Source organism: Sphaerodactylus townsendi, linkage group LG06, assembly GCF_021028975.2.
Source record: "Sphaerodactylus townsendi isolate TG3544 linkage group LG06, MPM_Stown_v2.3, whole genome shotgun sequence".
Lineage (NCBI taxonomy): Eukaryota > Metazoa > Chordata > Lepidosauria > Squamata > Sphaerodactylidae > Sphaerodactylus > Sphaerodactylus townsendi.
The window spans coordinates 31,973,762-31,999,224 of NC_059430.1; the positions used below are offsets into that span (position 1 = coordinate 31,973,762).

Here is a 25,463-nt window from a genome sequence, read left to right on the forward strand (position 1 = left end):
GCCCGCTGTTCTCCGGGCTTCTTGGTAGGGGCGTGGCGAAGATAACGGTGGTTTGAGAAAGCAGGCACGTGACCAGCTGGGGACGACGGAAGGGGCGTGGCCTATTTGCTGACTAGGGAAATGGGTGGCCCTAATGATCTCATCCTCCCTGCTGCTGAGGTGGGAAATCTGGTCCTCTTGGCTACAGTATTTGGGGCGACAGGTTGTCTTTTTGGCAGCCTGCAGCCTTCCCATGCGATTGAGCTCTCAGTTCACCCTATGAAAAAGTTACCCACGCAAGAGCTCCCACTTGGCTTGTGACTTTAAGATGCCTTGATTAATACTTGCTCGATTCATCTTACAGACAACAGCAGATATCAATACAACACACCTTTTCCCAAACGCCACAGGAATTTCTCCAGAGACCCCCGTGACTTTGTTAACTGCCATTTAATACATCCTGTTTCTACGTTCATGGAGGCTGAACATAAATGGGCAATACTTTGAGAGGCCTGATATGGCAGGAGGCAATAACTGAGATTTAAATTGGTTCTGGTGAGTTTTCTGGGCTGTGTGGCCGTGGTCTGGTGGATCTTGTTCCTAATGTTTCGCCTGCATCTGTGGCTGGCATCTTCAGAGGTGTATTACAGTGGGAAGTCTGTTATACACTGTCCAGAGAGAAGGGAATGTTTGGGGTACATATTGTCCATGTCCCAGGTTGGAGAACCAATCAGTAAGTGTTTGAGTGGAATTTGTTATGCAAAGATGTGGTTGATAGTATTGTATTGTGGAACAAGATCCACCAGACCACAGCCACACAGCCCGGAAAACCCACCAGAACCAGTTGAATCCGGCCGTGAAAGCCTTCGACAATACATTGAGGTTTAAATATTTATTGACTTATAACAATAGAAAAAAAGCTAATAATAGGTAGTGCAATATATTAAATTTGTGCCCAACAGCTACAAATAATTAGATGGAATATAAAAATCATACAAGTGTTTGTGTGATAATAAGCAGGCAATGACAAAAACAAACAATTCTTAATAGAAGCTGTCCTGTGTGCATGTGTAACCCCCATGCCCAGAAGTTGGAGTTGTAGAATGGGTTGGACCCAGTGAAGGGGGTGGGCCAGAGCTCGCGAGCAGCTAGAGAGGCTGAAAGAGCTCTTTTTGCCAGAAGGACAAAGGGCATTACCAGACTTCGGACCTTGATTTCCTATAAGCCCTCCATAACACTTGCTTGTTAAGAGTAATTGCAATATTGATTTTGGAAACTACTGGGAAGGGTAGTTGTTGTTTTTGCTCATATTTGTAAATGTCTTTGAAGTTGTATTTGTTTCAGAGGTTTTCTTGTTATTGTAGTTTGTAATGGGTGAGAGTTCTCCTGGAGCAACCTTCATCTATGTTGCAACCTGTTCATTCTAATATAAGCACATAGAGTCTTCAGGGGCAAGCCAACTTGGCAAAGAAAGAAATTGGACTTGGCTTAATAATCAGTAGACTGTAAATATGAAGGACTTTGAAATGCAAACCCTGAAGAGGGACATACCGTTCACCCATTCGTAACCCAGTTAAATGTTGATGTTTTAAAAGTGTAAATTGTAAAGAAAAGTAAACCATTTTGTTGTTTAAAAATTGTTGTTGCAACTCATTCCAAGTACTGCCCCACAGAACCCACAAGCTGAGGTTACACATGCTGCCGTGGGCAAGTCGCAGAATCAAAACCCTTCCTAGAGTTTGTTATGAGCGTACAGAACGGGGGAAAAGATGAAGGTTGCGGTTTGATAGTAGGTTTTTCAGTTTTTTATAATTTTGCAAGTTGCCCTAAAACTTTCGTACAGGGCAGGGTATAAATTCTAAAAATAAATAAAATCATTCAGGGTTCTTATATCTTATTTACTGGTCTTCTTATATTTTATTTACTGGTCATTTACTATTGGAGCCCAATATTGTTAACTGCATGTTAGGACCTGTCTTGCTGTTGAGTCAAATTTTAAGTTGTGTACAGCTGTTAAAGATTTTTGAAATCATTCTGTGATGGGAAATTATGTTGATCTAAGTTTTTTATTGGAGGAATTATTTAAAATCCAAGCTGCCATTGGAAAATTTCAATTTTCTTTTCTGGAAGATACCAATAGGAAAGGTCAGGCAGCCCCATCCATGTGATGAAGGGGCTGGCCCCAGAGCCCCATCACTTCCAAGGGGCCATAAATAATATAATTTAATTACTTGAATGGTAATAGGCAGTACTATATAATATTTATTTATTTATTAAATTTTTAGACCGCCCTCCCCAGAAGGCTCAGGGCGGTGTACAACATTATTAAATATAATACAACAAAACCCATAAAACAATAAATTAAGTTCCACAGTTAACAGTTGTGGGGGGGGGGTGTCTATTTTGAATGTAGAAAAACCTATGATGCCTGCTGCTTGCTTTCTGGAAATCAGGCATTATTACTGAGTTTGAATGAGTTTATTGAACGAAAATTCCATTCATCAAAGGAATAAGATTAAAGTACCGAGATGCTTTAATCACAGCTTCTTGGGAACTTGCTCACATTCTAAATATTAGACAGTTCATGAACTGTTCCATGTACTATTAATATCTGGCAAAACTATTAAGCTGGGAGGCAAACAACAAATAGTTGTAATTCAGAACATTTTAAATTGCATTCATTGTAGAGTTCTGAGAACACTATGAAATATAATAACCAAGTGATTTACATGGAGATATAATTTAGCTTTTCTGTTGTTAATTAACATTGGTTGTATGCTTTGAAGATAAAAGGAATAATATCACTGCCAAGTCTGGTTCTGCCCGATTCCTGGAAAGTAGCCTTCTTATGAAAAATGGGTATGTGTATATATAATCTTTTTTGTGTATATATAATCTCTTAAGAAAAATTAGTGGCTGGGAAACTTCAGTCCTAGGAGAAATTCATTACTAACACTGTAAATCACTCTAGATTCTACTTGATAGGTGTTAAGGTAAATATTTAGTTTGCTAGAGTTAATTTATCTTACAGCTAATTTTACAGACTAATGAGAAATTTCATATTTTCACCTTTCCAATTTTTTTTTGAACAAATCTTCAAAAGGAACTGTGCTGCAACTGTAGAACGTAAAATTAGAACGGGGGAAAAACCAGCTATGGATGTTTTTAAAAACTAGGACTTTGTAATTTTGTTTGTCACAATTATTTTGTAGCCTATGTAGTTTATCACACGAGACCATGAAATCCATTGTTTGTAATACACTAAGACTCCACTTCTAATATTTCCAAGCATTAGGAACCTAGTATCAGCTAAGTGGTTAAAAAAAATCCTCAGGCACTAGAAGAACAAGTGAAAATGACATTATTTGTTTGGCTATATACAGAGTGCGCTCTCTGCTGAGAAGATACATGCAATGACTACAAATTTTAGATTAGGAAGTCACTGGAAGTGAGCAAGTCAAAAGGTGAAATGACTGCTATCTGTGGAAAAATCTCAGGTTCAGTGGATTGGTAGAGAGGCTTGGTGGGCCACCATAGAGGAACAATAACTTTTTATAATTGATGTTCAGCCGTTTTTCTTCCAAGGAACTTGTGATGGTTCTTTTCTACCCTCTTATTTTATCCTCACAACAACACAATAGGACCAGATTGGGAGCAGGGTGGGGTGGGTTCCTGGACTGGCAAGCCCACAGTGGGTTCATCAGGACAGATCTGGAGCAAGGGGGTTGCTTCAGCTACCTTGAGAGCCTGATAAGTCCTCTCAGGGGCCATATTTGGCCCTTGAGCCACGTGTTTGACACCCTAACTTACACCACAGGTAAAAAAAAAACATCTCTGCATTTTGCCATTGGCATAGTTTTCTCATCCCAGCCCATGCAATCTATCAAGATAAAAAGAAAAATGTTCCATTAGTTTTTCTTAACAAATTGTTCTAGAAAACTCAATTTAAGATACCTTTGGAGAGGTTATGCTTATCTTAATTGCCTGACCTGATACATTGCAAGGCTAGAGTCCACAAGAGCCTTTTAAAGTGTCTCTTGAGTGCTATTTTTCTGCTAATGACAGTAAATACACAGGAATGTAGAGCTGTAGGTACACCAAGGAGCATGATGTAGTGATTTTTTGTTTAAACTGAAAATAAAAGTTACAGTTTGGTAAAGTAGCTAATCTGGTATAAGTTATTCAAATGCAGGAAAGGACAGGTGGAAATATTCAAGGGAGAATTCTGCCTCATTTGAAAGAAAATGTGTTTTAAAGATCTGGATATTTTGGTCTTGTAAAATTCAAAGACTACTGCCACAACTAACATTATTGGATTTGTGGAACATTTTCTATCTCAGGTAATACTAGAATTGGGCTTGTGGTAAAAAATATTCTCCAAAAGTAATATGTAAGGGTTTTTTAAATTAAAAAACGCACATTGTTTGAGGGTTAATAAATTGTATAATTCCTGAATCATGTTATTGTTTATTGCACATTTGATGAATGAAGGACCAGTAGGGGAGAGGAACACAATCTCTGGCCAGGCTAAGAATGCTTGCCTGCCTAATCTCTTTGCCCTTCACCATTCTGTTGACATGGTCAAAGCAGGATAATTGAAACAGAGCTTCAATAAAATAGCTCATCAGAGCTAGACTCACATGATTTGTACTGTGTGGGAATGTTGTTAATGCAGAATAAACTGGAAGGTTGAAGAGAAATCAGATAAAAAATTTAGGCCTTACGAGTTTTATACTTGTATTACAGGCCTATTTAAACACTTTCTGTATTGCGTTTTTAGGACGGCATCTAAAATTGGGTGTGACAAAGTAAGTATTTGCAGTCTCGTGTTTTCTACAAATACACTCAACAGGCTACTAGGATTTATTGTGGCTCCTGTTACGTCAAACCTAATGGTCAGACCTAGACTGGTTGCTGTATATAATGTGTGAAAGAGACCTCAAATGACCTTAACATTCAGGTGTCAAAACGCAATACATTTGATAATATTGTCTCTTGCTTACATGTTCTACCTGTAGTTGTACCTTTAAGTGTTAGGAGCATTTTGAGGCTGTGAACTACATACCTCATTAACCCAGCAGGCTGGGAGGTGGGATATAAACATATTAAATAAATATGCCCATTTCCTGTTGGCCATTTTTTCCACTCAGGATGGTCTTCACTTACTTACCACTCCAGTTGGGGTCCAGCTGTGGATTTACCTGTGCAAGTAGATGACTGGAACTCTACAGAAAAACTACTGGGATGGATATTCTAGGGCAGAAAAAGAACCGCTGAATATTGCCTGCTCAAAATCTCTACCCTGACACAGATTTCATTTGTTCAAAGACTGCCAAGGCTTCATTACATGCAACCTCACTTGCAGATAATGTGTAGTCTATCCCTGAAATACCATTTGTGCTTTTAGAGAGCAATCTTAAGCAGGTCTACTGTAGTCTATCCAGTGGGGCTTATTCCCAGGAAAATATTCTTAGGATTGCACTGTTTGTGTGTTCTTTGTGCACATGTGTTGCTAACGTAGGACAGGTAGCCATTGAAAACCATTTTTAAAGCAAGCCATGGTGGTTTTATATTCACTTTAAAAAGACAGGACCACAGAATCCCCAATTTACCTTAAATGAAGACCACCTGTATGTAAGATGGCCACCTCTAAAGATGTTACACACAAAAAGTTTTTTTAAAAAATATTTGGAATGACTGTAACTTGTATGCGAATTTAAGATGACCCCACTTTTTTGATGGTATACCTGAAAAAAAACTCTAGTCTTACATTTGAGTAAATACTGTAGACTGTTAGTGTCATAGACCCTATTTTGGATGTGACATCTCCTTACATTCTCTCCTTGGAGAGAAATACATCTTACCATTACCCTGAAGATGCCAGCCATAGATGTGGGTGAAATATTAGGAGCGAAAACTACATTGATGGGGGAGACTGGCCATTCTCACTGGAGAGGGAGTTTCAAAGTGTTGGTGCCACAACTCAGAAAGCCCTTTCTTGTGTTGCCACCAACCTAGCTTCAGATGGCAGGGGCAACCAAAGTAGGACCTCCTAAGATGACTGGAGTGTATTGATAGGTTCTTATGGAAAAAGACAGTCCTTAAGGTATGTTGGTTGCAGGCCATGCAAGGCTTCAAAAGTCAGTACCAGCCCCTTGAATTGAGCCTGGAAGCAAATTGGAAGCAAATATGGAACAAATTGAGTGATATAGTCCTTACAGTGCACTCCAGAAATACTCTGGTCATAGCATTCTGTACCAAGAATTGCTTCCAGACAGTCCTCAAGGGCAGCATGCGCACGCGCGCACACATAGACAATGATAGAGCACATTGCAGTTGTCTAACTTAGATGTTATCAGGGCTTGCATCATAGTGGCAAGATCTTTTCTGCCCAAGAAAGACCACAACCGCTGAAAGATACCCCAGGCCACCACTGTCACCTGTTTATCCAACAGGCCTAGGGCCAGGAGCACCCCCAGGCTATGAACTTACTCCCTTAGGGTGAGTGCAACCCCATCCAGAACAGGGGATATCCCATTTCCTAGGTCAGACTCTCCCCCAGACCTGTAGCACCTCTGTTTTGTGCTAAGTTTCAGCTTATTAGCCTGCATCCAAAACTGACTCCAGGCACCTACCAGTTCATGGCTTTCACAGCCTCCATAGGATCAGCTGGCTGTGCAAGACAGAGTTGAGTGACAACTGCATATTGGTGGAAGCTCAGCCCAAATCTTTGGGTGACCTTTCCCAGCAGCTCTACATAGATGTTGAAAAGGAGCCACATGGGGAAGAGTGGTAAGCTGCAGTACTACTGGCAACGCTCTGCTCATGATCTGAGTTCGATTCCAATGAAGGTCAGTTTCAGGTAGCCTGCACAGAGTTGACTCAGCGTTCCACTCTTCTGATGTTGGTAAAATGAGTACCCAGCTTGCTTGGGGAAGGCAATGGCAAACCATCCTGTAAACATAGTCTGCCTAGTAAATGTTGGGATGTGACATCACCCCATGGGTCAGTAATGAGCCAGTGTTTGCACAGACTACCTTTACCTTCTATCTGAAAAGCATAGGGGATAAGATGGAATCTTGGGGAACCCTTTAGGCCAAAGATCAAGGGACAGAGCAGCAGTCCCCTAACACCAAAACCTACCCTTGAGATAGGACTGGAACCACCGCAGAATAATACCTCTCAGTTGCAAAAGTCAATGCAGAAGGATACTATGTTTGATGGTAAGTTGCTGAGAGGTCCAGCAGAATTAACAGAGTGCATATTCATTGCCCAGTACAAGTCATCCACCAGGGTGACCGAGGTCATTTCTGCCCCATAACCAGACCTGAAACCAGATTGGAATGGATCAAAACAATCTTTTGCAACTGCTAGTGTACAAGTTCCACCCTATAGAATGAAATATTATGTTAATCTGTTTTGATAAAAGTTTTGCTATTTGTTGCTGCTGTCTTCTTCATCAGAGGGCCTATGAATGCCTTACTTTGAAGCTATAATTAAACAGGGATCTAGCTTCCTAATAACAATAAAGAAAGACTTGTGAGGTTAGCTGTTATTGCCATGCCTAATCATAAATGCTCAGGTCTTGTTGGTGGTGGAGAGAAGTATAAATATTGTCTTTCACTCCTCAGCCAGATGGAAATACTGCCCACACGCAAACGTTACTTCTCTTTAATTTTCCCAACCTGAAATAGGTTCACAGAACTGTTATTTGTCCCTTTGGGGAAAACATGTAGGTGCTGCATGAGGATTTGAAGCTCACCTGGGTGTCTGCAGCCTAACCGCTATGCTACACTGGCTCCCGGTGCCTTGATTCTCAGTTTTTCACTTCCACTGCCAAGTGGTGAAGGATTGAAAGCTGAGATTAACCTGGGTGCAACACTGAAAGGTATTGGGTCTTTGGCTACAAATCTAGTTGACAACTGACTCCAGCCTGCAGTCTAACTGTGATAAACGAGAAAAGTGTTTTCTACTAAGAATGAGATGAGTCATAAGGGAGGATGATTGTGGCAGGACAAGATAACACCACTGGATGACTAGGCTGAACTGCATTGCTTGTATCAGATTGTACATATTGAGCATGCTTAATAGGCTAATGCATATTAACTTCTCCTGCTCTGCCAGCAAACTGTATTATAATGAATATGCAGGAAGACTATGGGAGGGGGTTACATATTAAGGAAGAACATGTACATAGGCAGACCGGAAAGTTGTGACTCTAAGTACCCTTAGCCAATGGGGGAACAGAGAACATGGTTAATTCGGGAGAAAGGAATAAACATGCTGTGGATATACTGTTTTGACGGAGTCTGCCCAGGTGGGGACGGCTCCCCTTTCTGTGCAAATAAAGCTACTTAAAACTCTCTTTTGATGTTGGTAAAGAAATATTGGGCACCACATAAGGGCACAACAGACAGAGCAAGCCCATTCTATTACAGCAAGGGGAGAGTGTTTCCTCTACTTCCATCATGGTTTACTTAAAATAAAAAGCCTGTGTTGTCATGATGACCAGCGTTTTCTTGTTTCATTCTCCTGATTTGTTTCAGCTTATTCATTCCCCAAGCGCTAGGGGGCGCTGCAGGGAAGGCGAGAACGGGAGGAAGAAAGGTGTTTGGGCCTGTGCGGACGCCGTAGGCCTTTCTCAACTCGGCTGTCGTCGGAAAATTCCGCGACCCTTCTCGGATCTCGCACCGGCGTGCCTGAACGGAGAGCGTGCGTGGCAACGTTTTGTGGCCCGAAGTTAGTGGCGGTAACTGTGCCGCCGCGGGGTTTTCGCCACCATGAGCCGGAGTTATAACGATGAGCTGCAGTACCTGGATAAACTCGACAAGAACTGCTGGCGCATCAAGACGGGCTTCGTACCGAACATGAACGTGAGTGGGGGAGCCCTCACAGGGTGGAGGTGGAGGTGGAGGTGGAAGAGGGGGGGAGGCATCAAGGCTTCCTCTGAGCATGGGCAGGGAGCCCAGCCTCTAGGCTCAAGGCCGCTTGAGAGTTCCGCGTATGAAGTGGAAAGAGATAGGGGCAAAATGCCTTGGCTGGCGTTGCACCCCAAGATTGGATTCGTTGATATTGGGGTGCTGGTTGACGCATAGAGGAAAAGGAGTCGGCTTAAGGGACTGCACAGTATTAGATTGCAGGTGGACATTGACTTTATGATGCTTTGTTCACGCTGCATCGGTCTTAAAACTGAATGATACCGGCAGCAATAAAACAATAAATCGTCGCAACTAGAAAATCAGTGCAAGGAGTAAAGGCAGGATATGAGTGAGCTTTCCCCTTGCTGAGTTAATATTCTGCTTCCTATTTCCCCCCACCACCATCTCGTTATCTTATATGTGCTAACTAGACTTTAGATATCGTCCTACAGATGCTGGACTTCCCTGGGCCTTGTTAGCAGCTTTGCACCCCACTTTGGCTGACATGTCAGATGCAGCCCTTGAGTGATATGAAGTGGCCTGGCACAAATATTCATGATCTGGCTACCTCCAAATTAGAGTATTGGAGGATACACTATATGACAGTCTTACTGTTGTATCAATGGTTGAAGGGCTGTCAATTACTGTAGGGTTTTCAAGGCAAGAGATTAACAGAGGTGGTTTGTCTGTTGAGATTGGGCCACCAAGTTAAGGGTATCTGACTGCTGGATTTGTTCTGATTTGAATTGTTTGGTTATTAGGTTGCAAATTCAGTGAGAGTGAGCAGTAGGAATATTTAAAGTAAATAAGTCTCCAAGCAGCTTTGATCCTATTTACTTAAATGCTGGTTGACTCAACCACTGAATGGGTGGAACACAGAGCTGACCTTTTTCCAGTCCTCTGAATTTGAACGGTGTCCATCTTGTTGCATATTTTAGGTATATTGTTACCTTTTTTAGTATTAACTTTCAAATATATAAAATAATCAACAAGCAATAAACAAGTCCCTTTTAGTAGCCTGCTAGATGTGGTTGCTTTCAGTTTTTGATTGCCATCCATACTCCATTCAATGACTTTAGGTAAAAGTGATGTGTTATTTTTCTCCTGTTCCTTACATTTCTCAATGCCTCTAGGTGGAAGGTGTTTTCTACGTGAACGATCCTTTAGAGAAACTGATGTTTGAAGAGTTAAGGAACTCTTGTCGAGGGGGAGGTATGTGTTTGCTATTAGTCTCCCACTCTCATTGCTGCTTTTGCCTTTAGAATTATATAATCAAACCCATTGCCTTTAGTGTGGCACATAGTCCACCAATACAGCTAATGTTTAAGACTGCTTGAGTGGATTTTAATATTTGAAAAATATTTAGGGGAGTTGCATGTAAACATTCTTTATTGGTATGCAACTTTTGTAATAATGTAAAAGAGAAGTTATGCATTGATTGTTTGAGAATAGAAGTTGACAGTAGTAATTTATTATGTTTATTTCTTCTTGTTTACCGCATTGTAGTAGGTTAAGAATATATATTCATTTACAGTCACTGCTTAATTCTAATTTTGTCATATGCTTTCTTAAACAGAGGTTCTCTTGCAGCAGTGATAGCAGCAGTGGCATAGTGATTAAGAGCAGGTGTACTCCAATCTGGAGGAACTGGGTTTGATTCCCTGCTCTGCCGCTTGAGCTGTGGAGGCTTATCTGGGGAATTCAGATTAGCCTGTGCACTCGAACACACGCATGCTGAGTGGCCTTGGGCTAGTCACAGTTCTTCTGAGCTCTCTCAGCCCCACCAACCTCACAGGGTGTGTTGGGGGGGGGGGAAGGAGATTGTCAGCCCCTTTGAGTCTCCTTACAGGAGAGAAAGGGGGGATATAAATCCAACTCTTCTTCTTTTTGTACCTAATCTGCATTCTTCTTCCAACTGAAATTTTCAGGCTCTGTAATACAGGCATGATAAGTGTAGACGATATATTACCATTCGAAAGCTGCATTAACAATAGTTATGCAGAAAGGGCATCTAATTTTTTCACCACAATGTGTCATCTCTTTCAGGTGCTGGCGGCTTCCTGCCAGCCATGAAACAAATTGGAAATGTGGCTGCGCTGCCTGGCATTGTCCATGTGAGTGACTCCTTCTTTCTTTGCTTAAAACCAATTCTTTTAAAGATGGAAGCCAGATAAGAAAGAATTTGCCCATTTTGGTCCCACTTCGTAATTGGGGGAGAGAACTTACAAGCCTTTGCATTTGGCATGCAATTGTGTCAGACCTTGTTAAACTGATCCGTTATGATAGTTTCTCACTTTGTACACTCTACCAGCATATGACAAGGTGGCAGTTATTTTCTTAAGTTCACTTCAGAAATCAGGAGGGCGTTTATCTTCTTACATGTAACTTTGTCCTTGTTCTGCCTTTACAAGAAAGAAGAGATTTGGGATCTGTGCACTTTTTGTTTTGGATATGTGGTTGGGCAGCAGGAGCTAAATTCTCAGTATTGCAAAAATAGCTGGGTTTGTTTGTTTGTCTTGTTTTCCAGAGATCTATAGGACTTCCTGATGTCCATTCTGGCTATGGCTTTGCCATTGGTAACATGGCTGCCTTTGATATGAATGACCCAGAAGCAGTGGTATCACCAGGTATGGGCAGTTTGGATGTGGTGTTACCTGTGCTTATTCAGATTGTTTTGTAACCTCAAAATTTATGCAATGAGTTAAAATCTGATGTGTGCACAAAATGCATTTTAGAGTTTTCTATTCAGGTGCAGGTACTCCATTGCAGTCCATGAATGAAATATGGTGTGGTGTGGGGAATATTGTGCTGGACTTTAACCAGGGAAATCCAAATTGAGAGCCAGCATGTAGTGATTAAGAATGGCGGACTCTAATCTGAAGAACCAGGTTCCATTCTCCCCACCTCCACATGAAACCTGCTGGGTGATTTTGAGCCAATCACAGTTCTCTTAAAACTCGCTCAGCCCACATAGAGACAGGCAATGGAACATCTTTTGCCTTCAAAACCCGACAAGGTTGCCATAAGTCAGCTGTGACTAGACAGTATACATAGATATTCTAGCAAAAGTTGTCTTAAATTAGAAGTGAGTTCTGACTCACAAAACTTTATGTTGGCATAAATTCTGTTAGACACTAAGGTGCCTGTTTTATTTTGCAGAACCGAGGGATTTCTCCCCCTAACCCAGCTAGTCTAAGTAGGGGAGATCTGTTCCTAAATGTAGTTGTAACCAGTTTAACCATATAATAATAAACCCACTTGGCGTTCTTTGTATTGGCATCTGCTTGTTTGTTTGTTTTTCTCTGACAGGCGGTGTCGGCTTTGACATCAACTGCGGTGTACGGCTGTTGCGTACCAATCTCGATGAGTGTGATGTCCAGCCGGTGAAGGAGCAGCTGGCCCAGTCCATGTTTGACCACATTCCTGTTGGTGTGGGATCGAAGGGTGTCATTCCTATGAACGCCAAGTAAGAACTGCATCATTTCCCCCCTAGGCCACTCCCATAACTGGAATGCATGGCTCCTTCATTTTCAAGGTGGACTTATTGGTGAGATGCTAGCATGAAGGAAAAGAAACTTCAGGACAGACTTTTCCTCTGCATTCCAGATCCTAAATTCTTTCTTCTGCTTAGGGACAGACTTGGTCATAGCTGTTCCCAAAACCTGAAAAATACACCCCATTTCACGAGTCCCCATTTCTGCCTTAGCAGTCTTCTGGCTAGGTGGTGAGATGCCACAATGAACCATTGCTAAATTTGGTCTTGTTGTGTCCTATATTTTGCCTCCTGTCTTTAATGGAAGTCTCTTTTATTCATTGCAGGGATTTGGAGGAGGCTCTGGAGATGGGGGTGGACTGGTCCCTGCGTGAGGGTTACGCCTGGGCTGAGGATAAAGAACATTGTGAAGAATATGGGAGGATGCTGCAAGCTGATCCAAATAAAGTTTCTGCAAGAGCTAAGAAAAGGGGTTTGCCTCAGGTAAATTGCTCTTCAGATGCTATGCTGGGAGGCGCCATTCTACCTTCTGTGGTGATTTTTGATGATGTGTAAATGTGCAAGAAGAAAAGGCTGATAAGAGAGTCTAGTGGTCTTCATTCCAATGTTTGGACAATCAAATGGTCAGCTTGGGTAGTTAAATGTTTTGCTTTGTTTCCCCTTTCCTTCACGTGCTGGAGAATGTTTTCCTTTCAAGTTGACGTCAAGCATTTTCCTGAAACTATGGGCATCTGGTTTTGTTCATATGTTAGATGAATAAAGTATGTCATACATGACACGCGTGATTAACATAAAATGAATTGTCTCAAGATGATTTGGTGGCCATGGAACTTAAATGTGTTCTCTTAGAAGCATTGGCCCCTTTATAAAATTGCTTAGAACAGAAACTCCATGTCAGAGACAGTAAGCTTCCATTTGCCACGTCCTGGAGATCAGTATCTGCCTCATGCTACCTTAGTTTCCAAATGTCACTTGGCTAGTCATCGTTAAATAAACAGAGGTAGATGGATTACATGGATCTTTACTTTGCCACAACAAGGCAGAATTTCTACAATTCAGTAATGCTAGGTCTCTAGCAGGCTTCACGCTCTCGTTGTATTGCGTTTTGTAGCAATTTATAAGATTGGCAGATCATTCACTGAATCCTCCAGTGGGTAAGCACTCTGTTCCCTTTCCATATCTGCTTATTCCTTAGCTCAGTTTTTTTCTCTTGACAGCTGGGGACTCTTGGAGCAGGAAACCATTACGCTGAGATTCAAGTTGTGGATGAAATTTATAACGAGTATGCTGCCCGGAAGATGGGCATAGACCACAAGGGACAAGTGTGTGTGATGATCCACAGCGGCAGCAGAGGCCTAGGCCACCAAGTAGCTACAGGTATAGACTCCTTTTGGTGGGAGGGAGTGGAATCCGAGAGGAAACTTTGATGGGTTAATGTTTTCTTAGAGAATTCCACAAATTCATTTGCAATTTGGGGGAAAGGGGAATAATGCAGTGTTCATGTATTTTGTATTACATGGGAGAATCTCTGGAACAGTTTCTGGGGCCACTGGCCCAAATTGGAAAGCCTTGCAAGATGGGGTTGATTTGATAAGAGTCGATGCCAATGTGGATACTTCTTTTCCCTTAGATGCCCTGGTTGCTATGGAGAAAGCTATGAAGCGAGACAAAATCATTGTGAATGACCGCCAGCTGGCTTGTGCCAGGATTGCTTCCCAAGAAGGACAGGATTATTTGAAGGGAATGGCAGCAGCTGGAAATTATGCGTGGGTCAATCGTTCTTCCATGACTTTCCTCACCAGACAGGTAAGGGAGAGATTGCACTGATTAATATACTTCAGTATCTATAGGCCCTGATAACATCCACATGACCGTGGTTGTGGTCAGGACAGGTTTAAGCCTGGCTACTTCTGAAGAAGTTCAGGGAGAACATCACCCTGCAGGGTGTAGTGGTTAAGAGCAGTGGACTCTAATCTGGAGAACCAATTGAATCCCCACTCCTCCACATGAGTGGCAAACTCTAATCTGGTGAACCAGGTTTGTTTCCCCACTCCTCCATAGGAATCCTGCTGGGTAGCCTTGGGCTAGTCACAGTTCTCTCAGAACTCTCTAACCCCACCTAGATCACAAGGTGTCTGTTGTGGGGAGGGAAGGGGAAGATTTTTGCTAGTTTCTTTGAGACTCCTTATGGTTGAGAAAACTGGAGTATAAATACAAACGCATCTTCTTCTTCTTCTTAATGGAAGTGAGTAAGGATTTCCCAGGCTTCCTGAAATGCATCTGAATCCTGCTGGTTGATATTTTCAGGGGCGTTCTATTTTATTCTAGAATTAGGGATGATAGGTTTAAATTCATTAATTTGGTTGCACCCCACCCCCCCTTTACAGCATAAACATGTTGTAAAGAAATCAATAAGCTCGATTCCCCTCAATTATCACATCTGAACCATGGACTTGTTTATAGAGTCTGAAACTCTTTGCTACTTTATTTGGAAGTGATGTGCTTTCTTTTTATTGCACTCGATGTTTCTCCTAAGTCCACAAGAGTCATTCATCCTAACTGGTTTGTAGGTTAGTAGTAGACTGTTTGAAATGCTTGAGTGCCTATTCGATTCCAAGGGACTGTTTGTAGAGGATATGAATCAAAGTGTGACCCCCCAGGTGTGGGCCTTTTCTTCCTTCAGTGTCAATTCCTATATTGAAACTTCGGCTAGGGAGTGCTGTGTAAGAGTCAGAGGAAAATGAAGCCATGGATTAGGGCAGGGGTCTGCAACCTGTGGCTCTCCAGATGTTCATGGACTACAAATCCCATCCGCCCCTGCCAGCATGGGAATTGTAGTCCATGAACATCTGGAGAGCCGCAGGTTGCAGATCCCTGGGTTAGGGGTTGGGGTTGGAGGGAAGCTTAACTTCCTTTCCCCCCTTCCTTTCCCCCCTCCCCCACGCACAGTCTTTGAATTCATACGATTGTGTCGGCAGATATTGGAGGCACAGGATTAAAACATATATCACGGGGTTAGGGAATCTGAAGCAAAAACTAAACTCAAACTCAATGACTGGAAGCAATTACCACGTGGGAATAGTATCTGCTTCCAGAAGCAACTCAGTTCTGTGCCCCCAGGTTGGATGTACCAATCCCCAGGACCTCTTCAAATGTATTTTTCTTTTCTTCTAGGCATTTGCCAAAGTGTTCAATACCACCCCTGATGACCTGGATTTGCATTTGATCTATGATGTCTCTCACAACATCGCGAAAGTAGAGCAGCATGTGGTGGATGGGAAGGAACGGACTCTGTTGGTACACAGGAAAGGATCGACTCGGGCTTTCCCTCCACATCATCCCCTCATAGCTGTCGATTACCAAGTATGAGTGCGCTACTGCATCATTGCTGTCATTAGCAACAACAGTTTCATGAAAAATTAGCATGAGCCAGTGGTGAGGTGGTGGTTAGAGCATTGAACTGGGACTAGGGCCGTGGTGGTGAACCTTTGGCACTCCAGATGTTATGGACTACATCATTGGCCATGCTGGCAGGGGCTGATGGGAATTGTAGTCCATAACATCTGGAGTGTCAAAGGTTCGCCACCACTGGACTAGGGAAACCCTTGAGGACCCTGGATGGGTGAAAAGGCAGCAGAAAAATGTTGTAAAGAAATCAATAAGCTTGATTCCCCACTCTAATATGAACCTGCTGGGTAACCAGTCACACACTCTCAATTTACTTCACATCAGTTATAGAAATGAGAGTGGGGGCTACAAAGGCAGAAGAAGAGCAGAATAAAAATCCTTTGACTTCACAGTCCCAGATCAGAGTGTCTTTTGTCTTGGGGCGCATTTCCAACTTCTTTCCTCACACACGGATATTTGTGTCCTTTTTAGTTGTCCTTCCTTTTCCAGTTATATATTGTTTTTATTTGGTCACAGGCAGTACAGCTCTCCTCAGGCCTTGGACAGCATGACCACACCTGGGCCAGTGACCTGTTGAGCACCTGAGCCCTGGTACTTAGCAAAAGAAAGTTTAATTTCATCAGCAGCCTAGTTTCTTTAGTCCTTGTGTCTCATGAGGTGCTAGTCCCTTAAAAAGGGGGCAGCTGTTACATTAAACCTCCATTCATAGTTGGCCAGGCCGTTGAAGCCCTCTTTGGTGGAATTTGCTGTTTATGGGCCTCCTTGCAAGTCTCACTTCATTTCTTCCTGTTCCATCTTGACAGGTAACTTCCCTGTTCTTTTTAGACAGGGCTAGTGCTCAAGTCAGCTGCCTGACTGTTTCTAATAGTTCTTAGTGGGGAGTTTATGTGCATTCTTCCTGGTGGCATCTTTGCATCAGGCTACCAACTGCTTACCTCTGGTGCTTTGGTCTCAGACTGGCCCATTTCCGGTTGGCCCAAAAGATACCCAGCAGCTTCTGTTGATCTTCCGACCTCAAGCCATTACACCTATTTACTACTGATTTTAATAGAAATTACATATATGTCATCCATCTTCAGTTCATTAATGGGAATCTGAGCTTGAATAGTATGAATTAACGGTTCTTTGTATGAATATCATGCTGAACAATATATTCTTGACACTTGAGGGTATCTCTGATCTTAATCTGGTATCCTTTTGGTTTGTCTCTGCAGTTGACTGGCCAGCCAGTGCTGATTGGTGGGACTATGGGAACGTGTAGCTATGTCCTTACTGGTACAGAACAAGGCATGACTGAAACTTTTGGAACCACCTGCCATGGAGCGGTGAGTCTCAAGAATTCTCCTGTACTCTTGGTATGAAATCTCCATGATATCCTAGTAAGACTTCAGAACGTGGCTTTTGCAAGGTGACTTCTGTGTAAATGTGTCCAATTTCATCTGTGTGTGTGCACTGTCCTATCTTGTCTCCACAGGAATTCTTAGGACAGTACCTATTCCAGCTGTGTATGGTAGGAGTGCAAAGTATGAGCAGTTTTGTGTGCCTCATCAGAAGGACAGTCAATTTGATTGCTATCAGAGATCTTTGTTTGCCGAAGTAGATTGATGCCGTATTAGAGATGAACTTGACCATTTAAAAATGCCATGGGAGCACAATCCTGACAAGATCGCCTGGTCTCTCCATGCTTTGGGACCACACAGCATTTTTAAATAGCCAAGTTCAGCTCTGAAATGGCATCAGCATATACAGGTCAGACCCATGGGCACTGTAATATTTCGTGTTCTCCTGTAACTTTAGTAGTTGAAAAAATTTGGGCAAGTAAAACTTTTTGGATCTGTACATTACTGTTCTTCCATTGCTGTAATTTGTTCTGCTCAATTAGGAAAAAAAGAGCCTTAATGTTGTCAGTTTGGTTGTTGTCATTTTGTCAACCTAGAACTAGTCAAGCTTAAGTCTTCCTTGTTTGGTTTCTTTACCACTGAGAGAAAAATAGAACTGACACAGCCTGACAGCTGTAGCCACAGTTAAGTGATGGAGAAAGGGTTGAGGGCTAAGAGGCACTGAAGAAGCCAGGAGGTCTAGCAAACTTTAGCAGAAGGTTCCAAGTTCAGTCCCTGGCGTCTCCAGTTAAAGGGGCTAGGCAAGCAGGTGAGGTGAAAGACCTTTACCCGAGTCCCTGGAGAGCTGCTGCCAGTCTGAGTAGACCAGGGGTCTGCAGTCTGCAGCTCTCCAGATGTTCATGGACTACAATTCCCATCAGCCCCTGCCAGCATGGCCTGATGGGATTTGTAGACTATGAACATCTGGAGAGCCGCAGGTTGCAGACCCCTGGAGTAGTCAGTGCTGATTTTGATGGACCAAGTATCTGACTCAGCATAAAGACAGCTTCAGGTGCGTTCGTGTGGCTTCCAGTGAAGGCTACAGAAGCAATTGAAATGATACATTTGTTCTTCAGGGCCGTGCGCTGTCCCGAGCCAAATCTCGACGCAACTTGGATTTCCAGGATGTCTTGGACAAGCTGGCTGATATGGGAATTGCAATCCGTGTTGCTTCGCCCAAACTGGTCATGGAAGAAGTAAGTTTCTTTTTTCTTTTCTTTAAGTAAACAATCTGCAAGACTGGGAGTTCTTTTATAGCTTGCGAAAGAAAGGTCATTCATGTATAGTCTAGGCACAACCTGTTTTTCATAATCTTATAAGAACTGTTCTTTTGCATCCATAATTACTTTGTTGTAACGAACGGATAAATGAATTCATTTGTTATGGACGTTGCCCATGAATTAATAATTTCTTTCAGCAGTTCTGTAATATAATATATCTACCCCATCTTTTAGAAATATTTAATTCCAATTAAAAAATTCTAATACTGTCCTGCATGAATTAAATAGAATTTAAAGAGTACTTTCCCTATATGAACCATCCTGTCCTTTGCTGAAGTCCTTCTCAGGTCTCTAGAGAGCACTCTAGTAAGAAGAGCATTTTCGGTGTTGGCCCCGCTGTGAATTTTAGTATTGAAATAAATCTTCCTTAGGACAGTTTTGGCAGGATTTTTAAAAAAAATGCAAAGTATTTTTAAGTAATTGGAGAGCTTATCTGAGATGGCTGCATGGTTTGCTTAGATTCTTTTTGTAATTGCTTCTGAATTTTAAAAATTCCATTTATGTTTTTTGAGTATAAGCTTGTAGGTGTGGCTTTGTATTTTGTAAGCCTCTAGGAGTCTTTTTAAACACGGAAGAATAGAAATTGAGTTCTTGAAAGGATACTATTAACTCTGGTTTTTACATCTGATTTATCCTAGGCACCTGAATCTTACAAGAATGTGACAGATGTGGTGAACACCTGCCACGCAGCTGGCATCAGCAAGAAAGCCATTAAACTGAGGCCCATTGCAGTTATAAAAGGCTAGTGAAACTGACCAGAATTACTATTATACAAGACCTTTTTGCCAACCCTAGTGCTTGGTGACTGTATTCTCTGTCTCAATGGAGACATCAGCTGACATAGATTCTTTGTTGGAACTCATGGAAGTGAGGTGTGTGAAGAAAATGTTCTTTGTTTTGAGGAAGGGATAAACCAAGGTATGTTGCTATCTTATTTTAAGAAGCAAACTCTGAAACCAGTTGAATTTCTTTTAGCAGACTGTTGTAGTCACCTTTGCAGATGACTTGCAATAGGTTGCTGCAACTGGGGAAGTTTTTCTGATCCGAGCCGAGTAAGGCAGTCTTTCATTTTGCAGACCTAAAAGTCTAGATCCCTGTGAAATAGCTGAATTCAGTTCATGGTCCTGTCAATAGATGTTCTGAGTGGTTGAAAGAGAAATGTTGTGTGCTTGAATTACAAGAAAGCTTGATATTGCCACACAGTTGACAATTGGCCCACAAACGCTCTTTGTAAAAGTCCTTGATCAGATCATTGCATTGCGATCTCTGAACTAATAGAGGAAGCTGTAGTCTAAGGGTAAGTTTATCTCAGTTATTTTGCCTCATGGCATGTCCCAGAATGAGAGAAGTGTTTTATGTTTAAGAATGGAGATTTTGTTCGAATGCCAGGGTAACAACCCTTTCCCTTCTAATTAAACTCTGGAAGAATATTTATCTCAGGCCTTGCAAGTCAATCTCTTTTGATTTATTTCATTTACAAACAAATACAAAACTTATAAAATGTAATTGTTGTCAATAGATGGCATCTGTGTCAAGTAAATAATGTCCAAGGGCCAAGTTAAGCTGGGGCAGGGAAAGGCTTAAAACAGAGCACACCCCAGCACTTTGCATGTTAGCCAGGTGGACTCATGAATAAATACACATGGGTTCCTTTTCTGTGTCTCCTGTGGCAGAATCCATAGAGTGCTTTCCATAGCACGACAAAGAGAAGCCACATGGTAAAGATTGTAACCTGGCTAGGCTCATGTAACCGTCTAGAGCAGGGGTAGGGAACCTGCGGCTCTCCAGATGTTCAGGAACTACAATTCCCATCAGCCCCTACCAGCATGGTCAATTGGCCATGCTGATAGAGGCTGATGGGAATTGTAGTTCCTGAACATCTGGAGAGCCGCAGGTTCCCTACCCCTGGTCTAGAGAACCTGGTTAAACTGATACCTGCTGCAGTCAGCAGTAGATGGCAATTAAGAAGGCTAATAAACTGTAGCTGTAAATCATGGGGCAATGGAAGAAGAAAAGCCATTGGTGAAGGCACCGTTAAATCTGTGCATCAGGACATCAGTGTGACTCACATGTAAGCTGCATCTCATCCTCCTGCTTAGGCTGTTTCAGAACTATTTTCAGCAAGGTTGATAACGTTCACATAAGTTTAAAAGTGGAGCCTACAAAGCAGGAGCAGGGGTCTGCAACCTGTGGCTCTCCAGATGTCCATGGACTACAATTCCCATCAGCCATGGCCATGCTGGCAGGGGCTGTTGGGAATTGTAGTCCATGAACATCTGGAGAGCCACAGGTTGCAGACCGCTGGCAGGAGGAATCTCCTTTTATTCACATCCAGATGTGTCTTTTCTTGCCCAAATTGTCCTGCGTTTCAGTGCTGTCGTGATACTGCATGGATTTAAAAGGGTTGAGTTGGATGCCTTTCCTCCCAGGGTGTGGGGGGTGTATAATCATGGGAAGGAGAGAAAAGACTGGAATGGAATCTATCTAGTCAAGTGCATTCTATCCCTGTGTTTTCCTTAGTAGGAACTAGCATCTTACAAAAATGTAATTTCAGTACAACGAGAAAGGGCCAGAAATTATAAAAATACACTGAGTATAATAACAATAAATTAAAATTGCTTTATCCTGCTAAAACCCCTGTAGGTTATCCATGATGTTCCTTTTGTCAGGCCATAATTTGGGGGTTCTTTTATGCTCTAACCTTAGTTAACCATTGTTAATTTGACAACTTTTTTTTCAATTTTCCCTTGAGAAAGAGGGGGGGGGGAAATTGTAGCAATTACTGTTTTCTTTCCCAGCTCTTACAAATTCCTGGTAGGGGTAGATGTTTGTGTTGCAAACAGCAACAGTCGTTCTAATGTCAACTCATTAGGTTGTTTTGGAACTTCTTTCTGAACATTTTTTATTTCCGCAGATGATCTCAAGAGTTGTAGTATGAAAAATGAACAGTCTTAAATCCGAAGTTTGTTTTGTGTGTATCTGTGTTAGAGCCTTGATCAGATCCACGATCCATCTAGCCCAGCATCCTGTTTCAACCAGTGGCCAATAAGCTGGTCTGAATGGCCCACAAAAAAACAACAACATAAAGGCCAAAGCCCCTGGTGTTGCCTCCTGATGTTGTGTCCTGGTATTCTCTCCAAATACGGAGGTTCCATTTAATCACCACAGCTAGAAGCTACTAATGGACCAATCGTCCATGAATCTAATCCTCCTTTAAAGATGTCTGTGCTTCTATCACTACATCCAGCAGTGGTGAATTCCACAGTTTTATTCATTCACTGAATAAATAAGTCCTTCATTTTGTCCAACCATCAACTTTATTGGGGGCTCCCACCTTTCAGTAATACGGCAGAACGAGAAAGTGTACAGAAGGCTCTGCGACGTGTCTTGTTTTCTACAAGTCCTAGACTTTTCAGACGTTTCTCATCGGAAAGGTATTCTGTCCCCTCAATGATTTTGGTTTCCTTTTATGTCCAGTCTGCCTTTCTGCACCATGATTGTTGATCAGAGGAGCCTTCTGTCCCCCTTCTTGAGACTGACTCAGGCTAGAGACCTTTCCATCCCTCCCACTCCCTCTTCCCCCTCAGCTGGTGGTCCAGCTGTACACCGGCAATCTTTTTGCTTTTTTTTGGCAAAGGCAACTGTGCCATTTCTTTTGTTCTTCCCCTGTAAAAACACACTTAACTGGCTGCCTCCTCCCTTCAAAGGAATAGCTTTCCTCAAGCATGTGCTTACATGCATGGAAGGCTTTGGGTGCACAGGGAGAGCCTCAGCTGCAGTTGGTGATTTGTTTTGTCCTTTTCCGGTAGCGGATTAAGGCATGGCACATTTAACCAGACTTCTAAGTAATCAAGGAAGCTAACCTGTTTTAAAATTACCGGTCAGAGTTTGGCTTCAGTCCAACAAAAGTGACATTCAAAGGGACCAGGAAAACAAATCTTATTTATTAAAACCATCCAGAAAAGTTGACTTCGGTTGTTTTGTCTCAAGCGCAACATTGCATTTTAGAACCCTCTCAGGAAAATAGAAGTCAAACAGCATGTTGCAGTGTTTAACATTTTAAAAATCTATGTGAAGACATTGCAATGAGAAAACACAAGAATACCTGCAAACCTGAAGTACTGTTTCTGCATAAACTTTCCATTGTTTCAAAGGTTAGTATTATTGATTTGCGGCATTTCCCCCTTCTTCCTGTGGTTGCATCTGAACAGTTTTTACGTCCTCTTCATATTGCAACTGTCTGTAAGATGATCCAAAAGAAAAAGATGAATGCAATGCCGTTCTAGCCTAGAATAATGAGCATGCTTTTAAAAAAAATCTTCCAAAATTCTACTTCTGTACTAGTGAGAGCATTTACTACAACTCCTCCCTCCTCCCCCCAAGCATAGAAAATGTCAGCAGAAGTTGGGCACAAGCAACTGTTAATGTTAAAATACCTCAGAGACAAGAGGCAAAGGCAAGTAAAATCAAAAACAGGAAATCAGCAACAAAAGCACTAAGAAGGACTACCTGAACCGGCACAAGGATATCTTTTTAACAAAAGGCCTTGGGGAAAATGCAACTATCTTTGTTTGGTCCCTGAAGCTCAACAAGCTTGGGGCTAAATGAACATCTGAGGGAAGGGAACTGGTCACCCTTTCTTCAGTTACTGTTGAAGATGTCAGAGCAGAGACTGAAGCTGATGAACAGGCTGGTCAGGGTGAAAGCAGCCTTAACCTGATCCTGAACAATTTAGGACTGTATAGTAATTGAATTGTGCCCACAAGAAAATGGGGAGACCTTTCAGAACTAGTGTGATGTGGTCCCTGTAACTCATTCCAGTTGGTAGCCTTGCTGCTGCATTTTGGACCAACTAAAACTCCCAGAGCCGCCTTCAAAAAAGCATGCTTCAGTAATTTGCCTGAGTGTGATCAGAGTTTGGGTAACTACAGTGAGATCATACTGGAAAGGAGCTGGAGGAAGGTAGTGCACCAAACAAGGTTAACTGAGTCAACAAGCTGATCTCAGAATTCTGCTAAGGTCTATTCAGCAGGACTGCTTCCCAGAGACTTGCTCTTGGGATTGAACTGTTCAAGGTGTTGCATACCCGATATGGGATTTGTATCTCTATCTGCAGTTAAATACCTAATAGCACTGCCAGGCTGCAACCCTGTTCTTTTTAGGGAGAGTGCTCTGTAAGCCTCTGGTTGACCAGCAGCACCTCAGTCTTATCTAACCTGACCTCTGGTGTATTGGTCTTTATGCAGCCCATTACTACCGTTAAATCCTGCTTACCAGATAGTCGGTGGCACCTCATTCTACTACTGCAGTGTAATCATTTGTGTTCCCTAGTCTTAGCTTAGCTTCTTCCCCTTTCCCTCTGTGCTGACGTGAATGCACAACTAACCATGCACATAGACCTGGAAACGGTTAGATATCCCATTCTAGCCCACATGTTTACAAACATAATAAAAACCTTGCTTCATTAGACCAGTGGCCCATCTGGTCTGACATATTGTTTCATGCAGCAGCCAACAAGTTGCCATGGAAGGCCAACAAATAGAGCCTAGAAGTCAAGGCCTTCCCCAGATGCTGTCTCCTGCCACTGATACTCAGATTTTGCTACCTCTGTATATGGAGGTCGCCTTCAATCACCATAGCTTATGATCACGGATGGACCTCTCCTCCATCAATCTGTCTACCCTCCTTTTAAAACCATCTATGCTCATGGTTATCACTACATCTACTGGCAGTAAACCCCACAGTTTAATTTCTGGTTCAGTAAAGAAGTATTTCTTTTTGTCTGTTCTGAACTTGCTGAACTGTCGACTTCATTGGGTGACTGTACTAGACCAACAAGCAAAGAAATCAAATGGATGTTATGGCAATTTCCCCCCTGGAGAAAACAAATACAAACAGTATATCTTTTTATTACTGGGGGTTTGCCACCCACAAGCAACCTTCCTTGAACGTAACATAAAAGTGATAATTTTGGATATAATAATTGTCATCCTGCAAACTCCCTGTTACCTTCCAGTGATTATTACATGGGATTAAGTTAAGCACTTAAATACTTGGTTATGATTTTATGGTGCAGAAGAACATTTTGTGTTGCCTTAAGCTCAGAGACAATAATATCTTTTGCACAAAAACTTTTTCATCCTAAACAGATTCCCTTTCAGAAGCAGCAATATAAGGATTTCAGCTGCCTTGTAATCAGCTGATCCCAAGTCCATTCACCATAGTATGGTTTGTCAGAACTGGCAGCAGCACTTCATAATGGGGTGGGGGGGTGGGGGTGGGGAGGTATGACCCAGTCATGTTATGTGAGATCATATAACTGAGGAAAATGGGGAAGGTTATGCATGTAAAACCAGAGTTGACTTCCATTAAATGATACAAATTTGGAGACAGGAAGTTAGGCATCAGAATTGTACAGTACAGTATTGCCAAGCATGACACCTACTTCACCATCACTATGCCTCCCAGTAAGTGGATGAGTTGGATTCCTCACAGAGGTTGAAGAGGCAGAAGAGGTACCTGTGGAGAGAGGGGCATAAACATAATGGTCACAGGACTTTGAGCCCTGTAGTCCAGCCTACCCTTATGTCCCATGAGATGGAACCCCCCCCCCCCACCACCACCACCGTCTTAGCTCTTTGAGGCAGGATAACCACTCCCTGACCAGGGTCATAAGATTTCCCACCTTTTTCAGGGACTGGGTTGCTTAAGATGGTAGTGTGTTGGTAATTTATGTGGTACATATGTCAGCTCTCCCGAACTGATTATGAAAAGTTGGGGACGGAACACTGAAAACGGTCTTCTCATGTTGAGTGATTCCTGTAAACTGTAAAACATCTTATGTCATGAGGGTCCTCATTTCCATGGAGTAAAGGCTTTCAGGATGACCATGACAACCATAGCCTACTACAGAGTAAGTCTTTCTCTCCAAGTGAGGACCAGTCACCACAAGGAGGCCCGTTTCAGTAGCATGCTGGTGATGCGAACAAAGTGTGCTTTGGCTTCC

General features: G+C 42.3%; 1 protein-coding gene and 1 long non-coding RNA gene across 2 annotated transcripts; both read left to right on the forward strand.

Moving 5' to 3' along the window:
• Positions 1-8,570: 8,570 nt before the first annotated feature.
• RTCB (RNA 2',3'-cyclic phosphate and 5'-OH ligase) lies at positions 8,571-19,891 on the forward strand. The gene is made up of 12 exons (XM_048501376.1): positions 8,571-8,852; positions 10,031-10,109; positions 10,944-11,011; positions 11,425-11,524; positions 12,207-12,363; positions 12,717-12,873; positions 13,608-13,767; positions 14,021-14,196; positions 15,565-15,753; positions 17,013-17,123; positions 18,254-18,373; positions 19,096-19,891. The coding sequence occupies exons 1-12, from the start codon at positions 8,760-8,762 to the stop codon at positions 19,201-19,203; spliced, it is 1,518 nt and encodes a 505-aa protein (XP_048357333.1). The 5' UTR covers positions 8,571-8,759; the 3' UTR covers positions 19,204-19,891.
• A 395-nt stretch (positions 19,892-20,286) lies between these two features.
• Positions 20,287-21,419, forward strand: LOC125435224. The gene is made up of 2 exons (XR_007244873.1): positions 20,287-20,528; positions 20,748-21,419. It is a non-coding gene; the product is annotated as an uncharacterized LOC125435224 (long non-coding RNA).
• Positions 21,420-25,463: the final 4,044 nt, after the last annotated feature.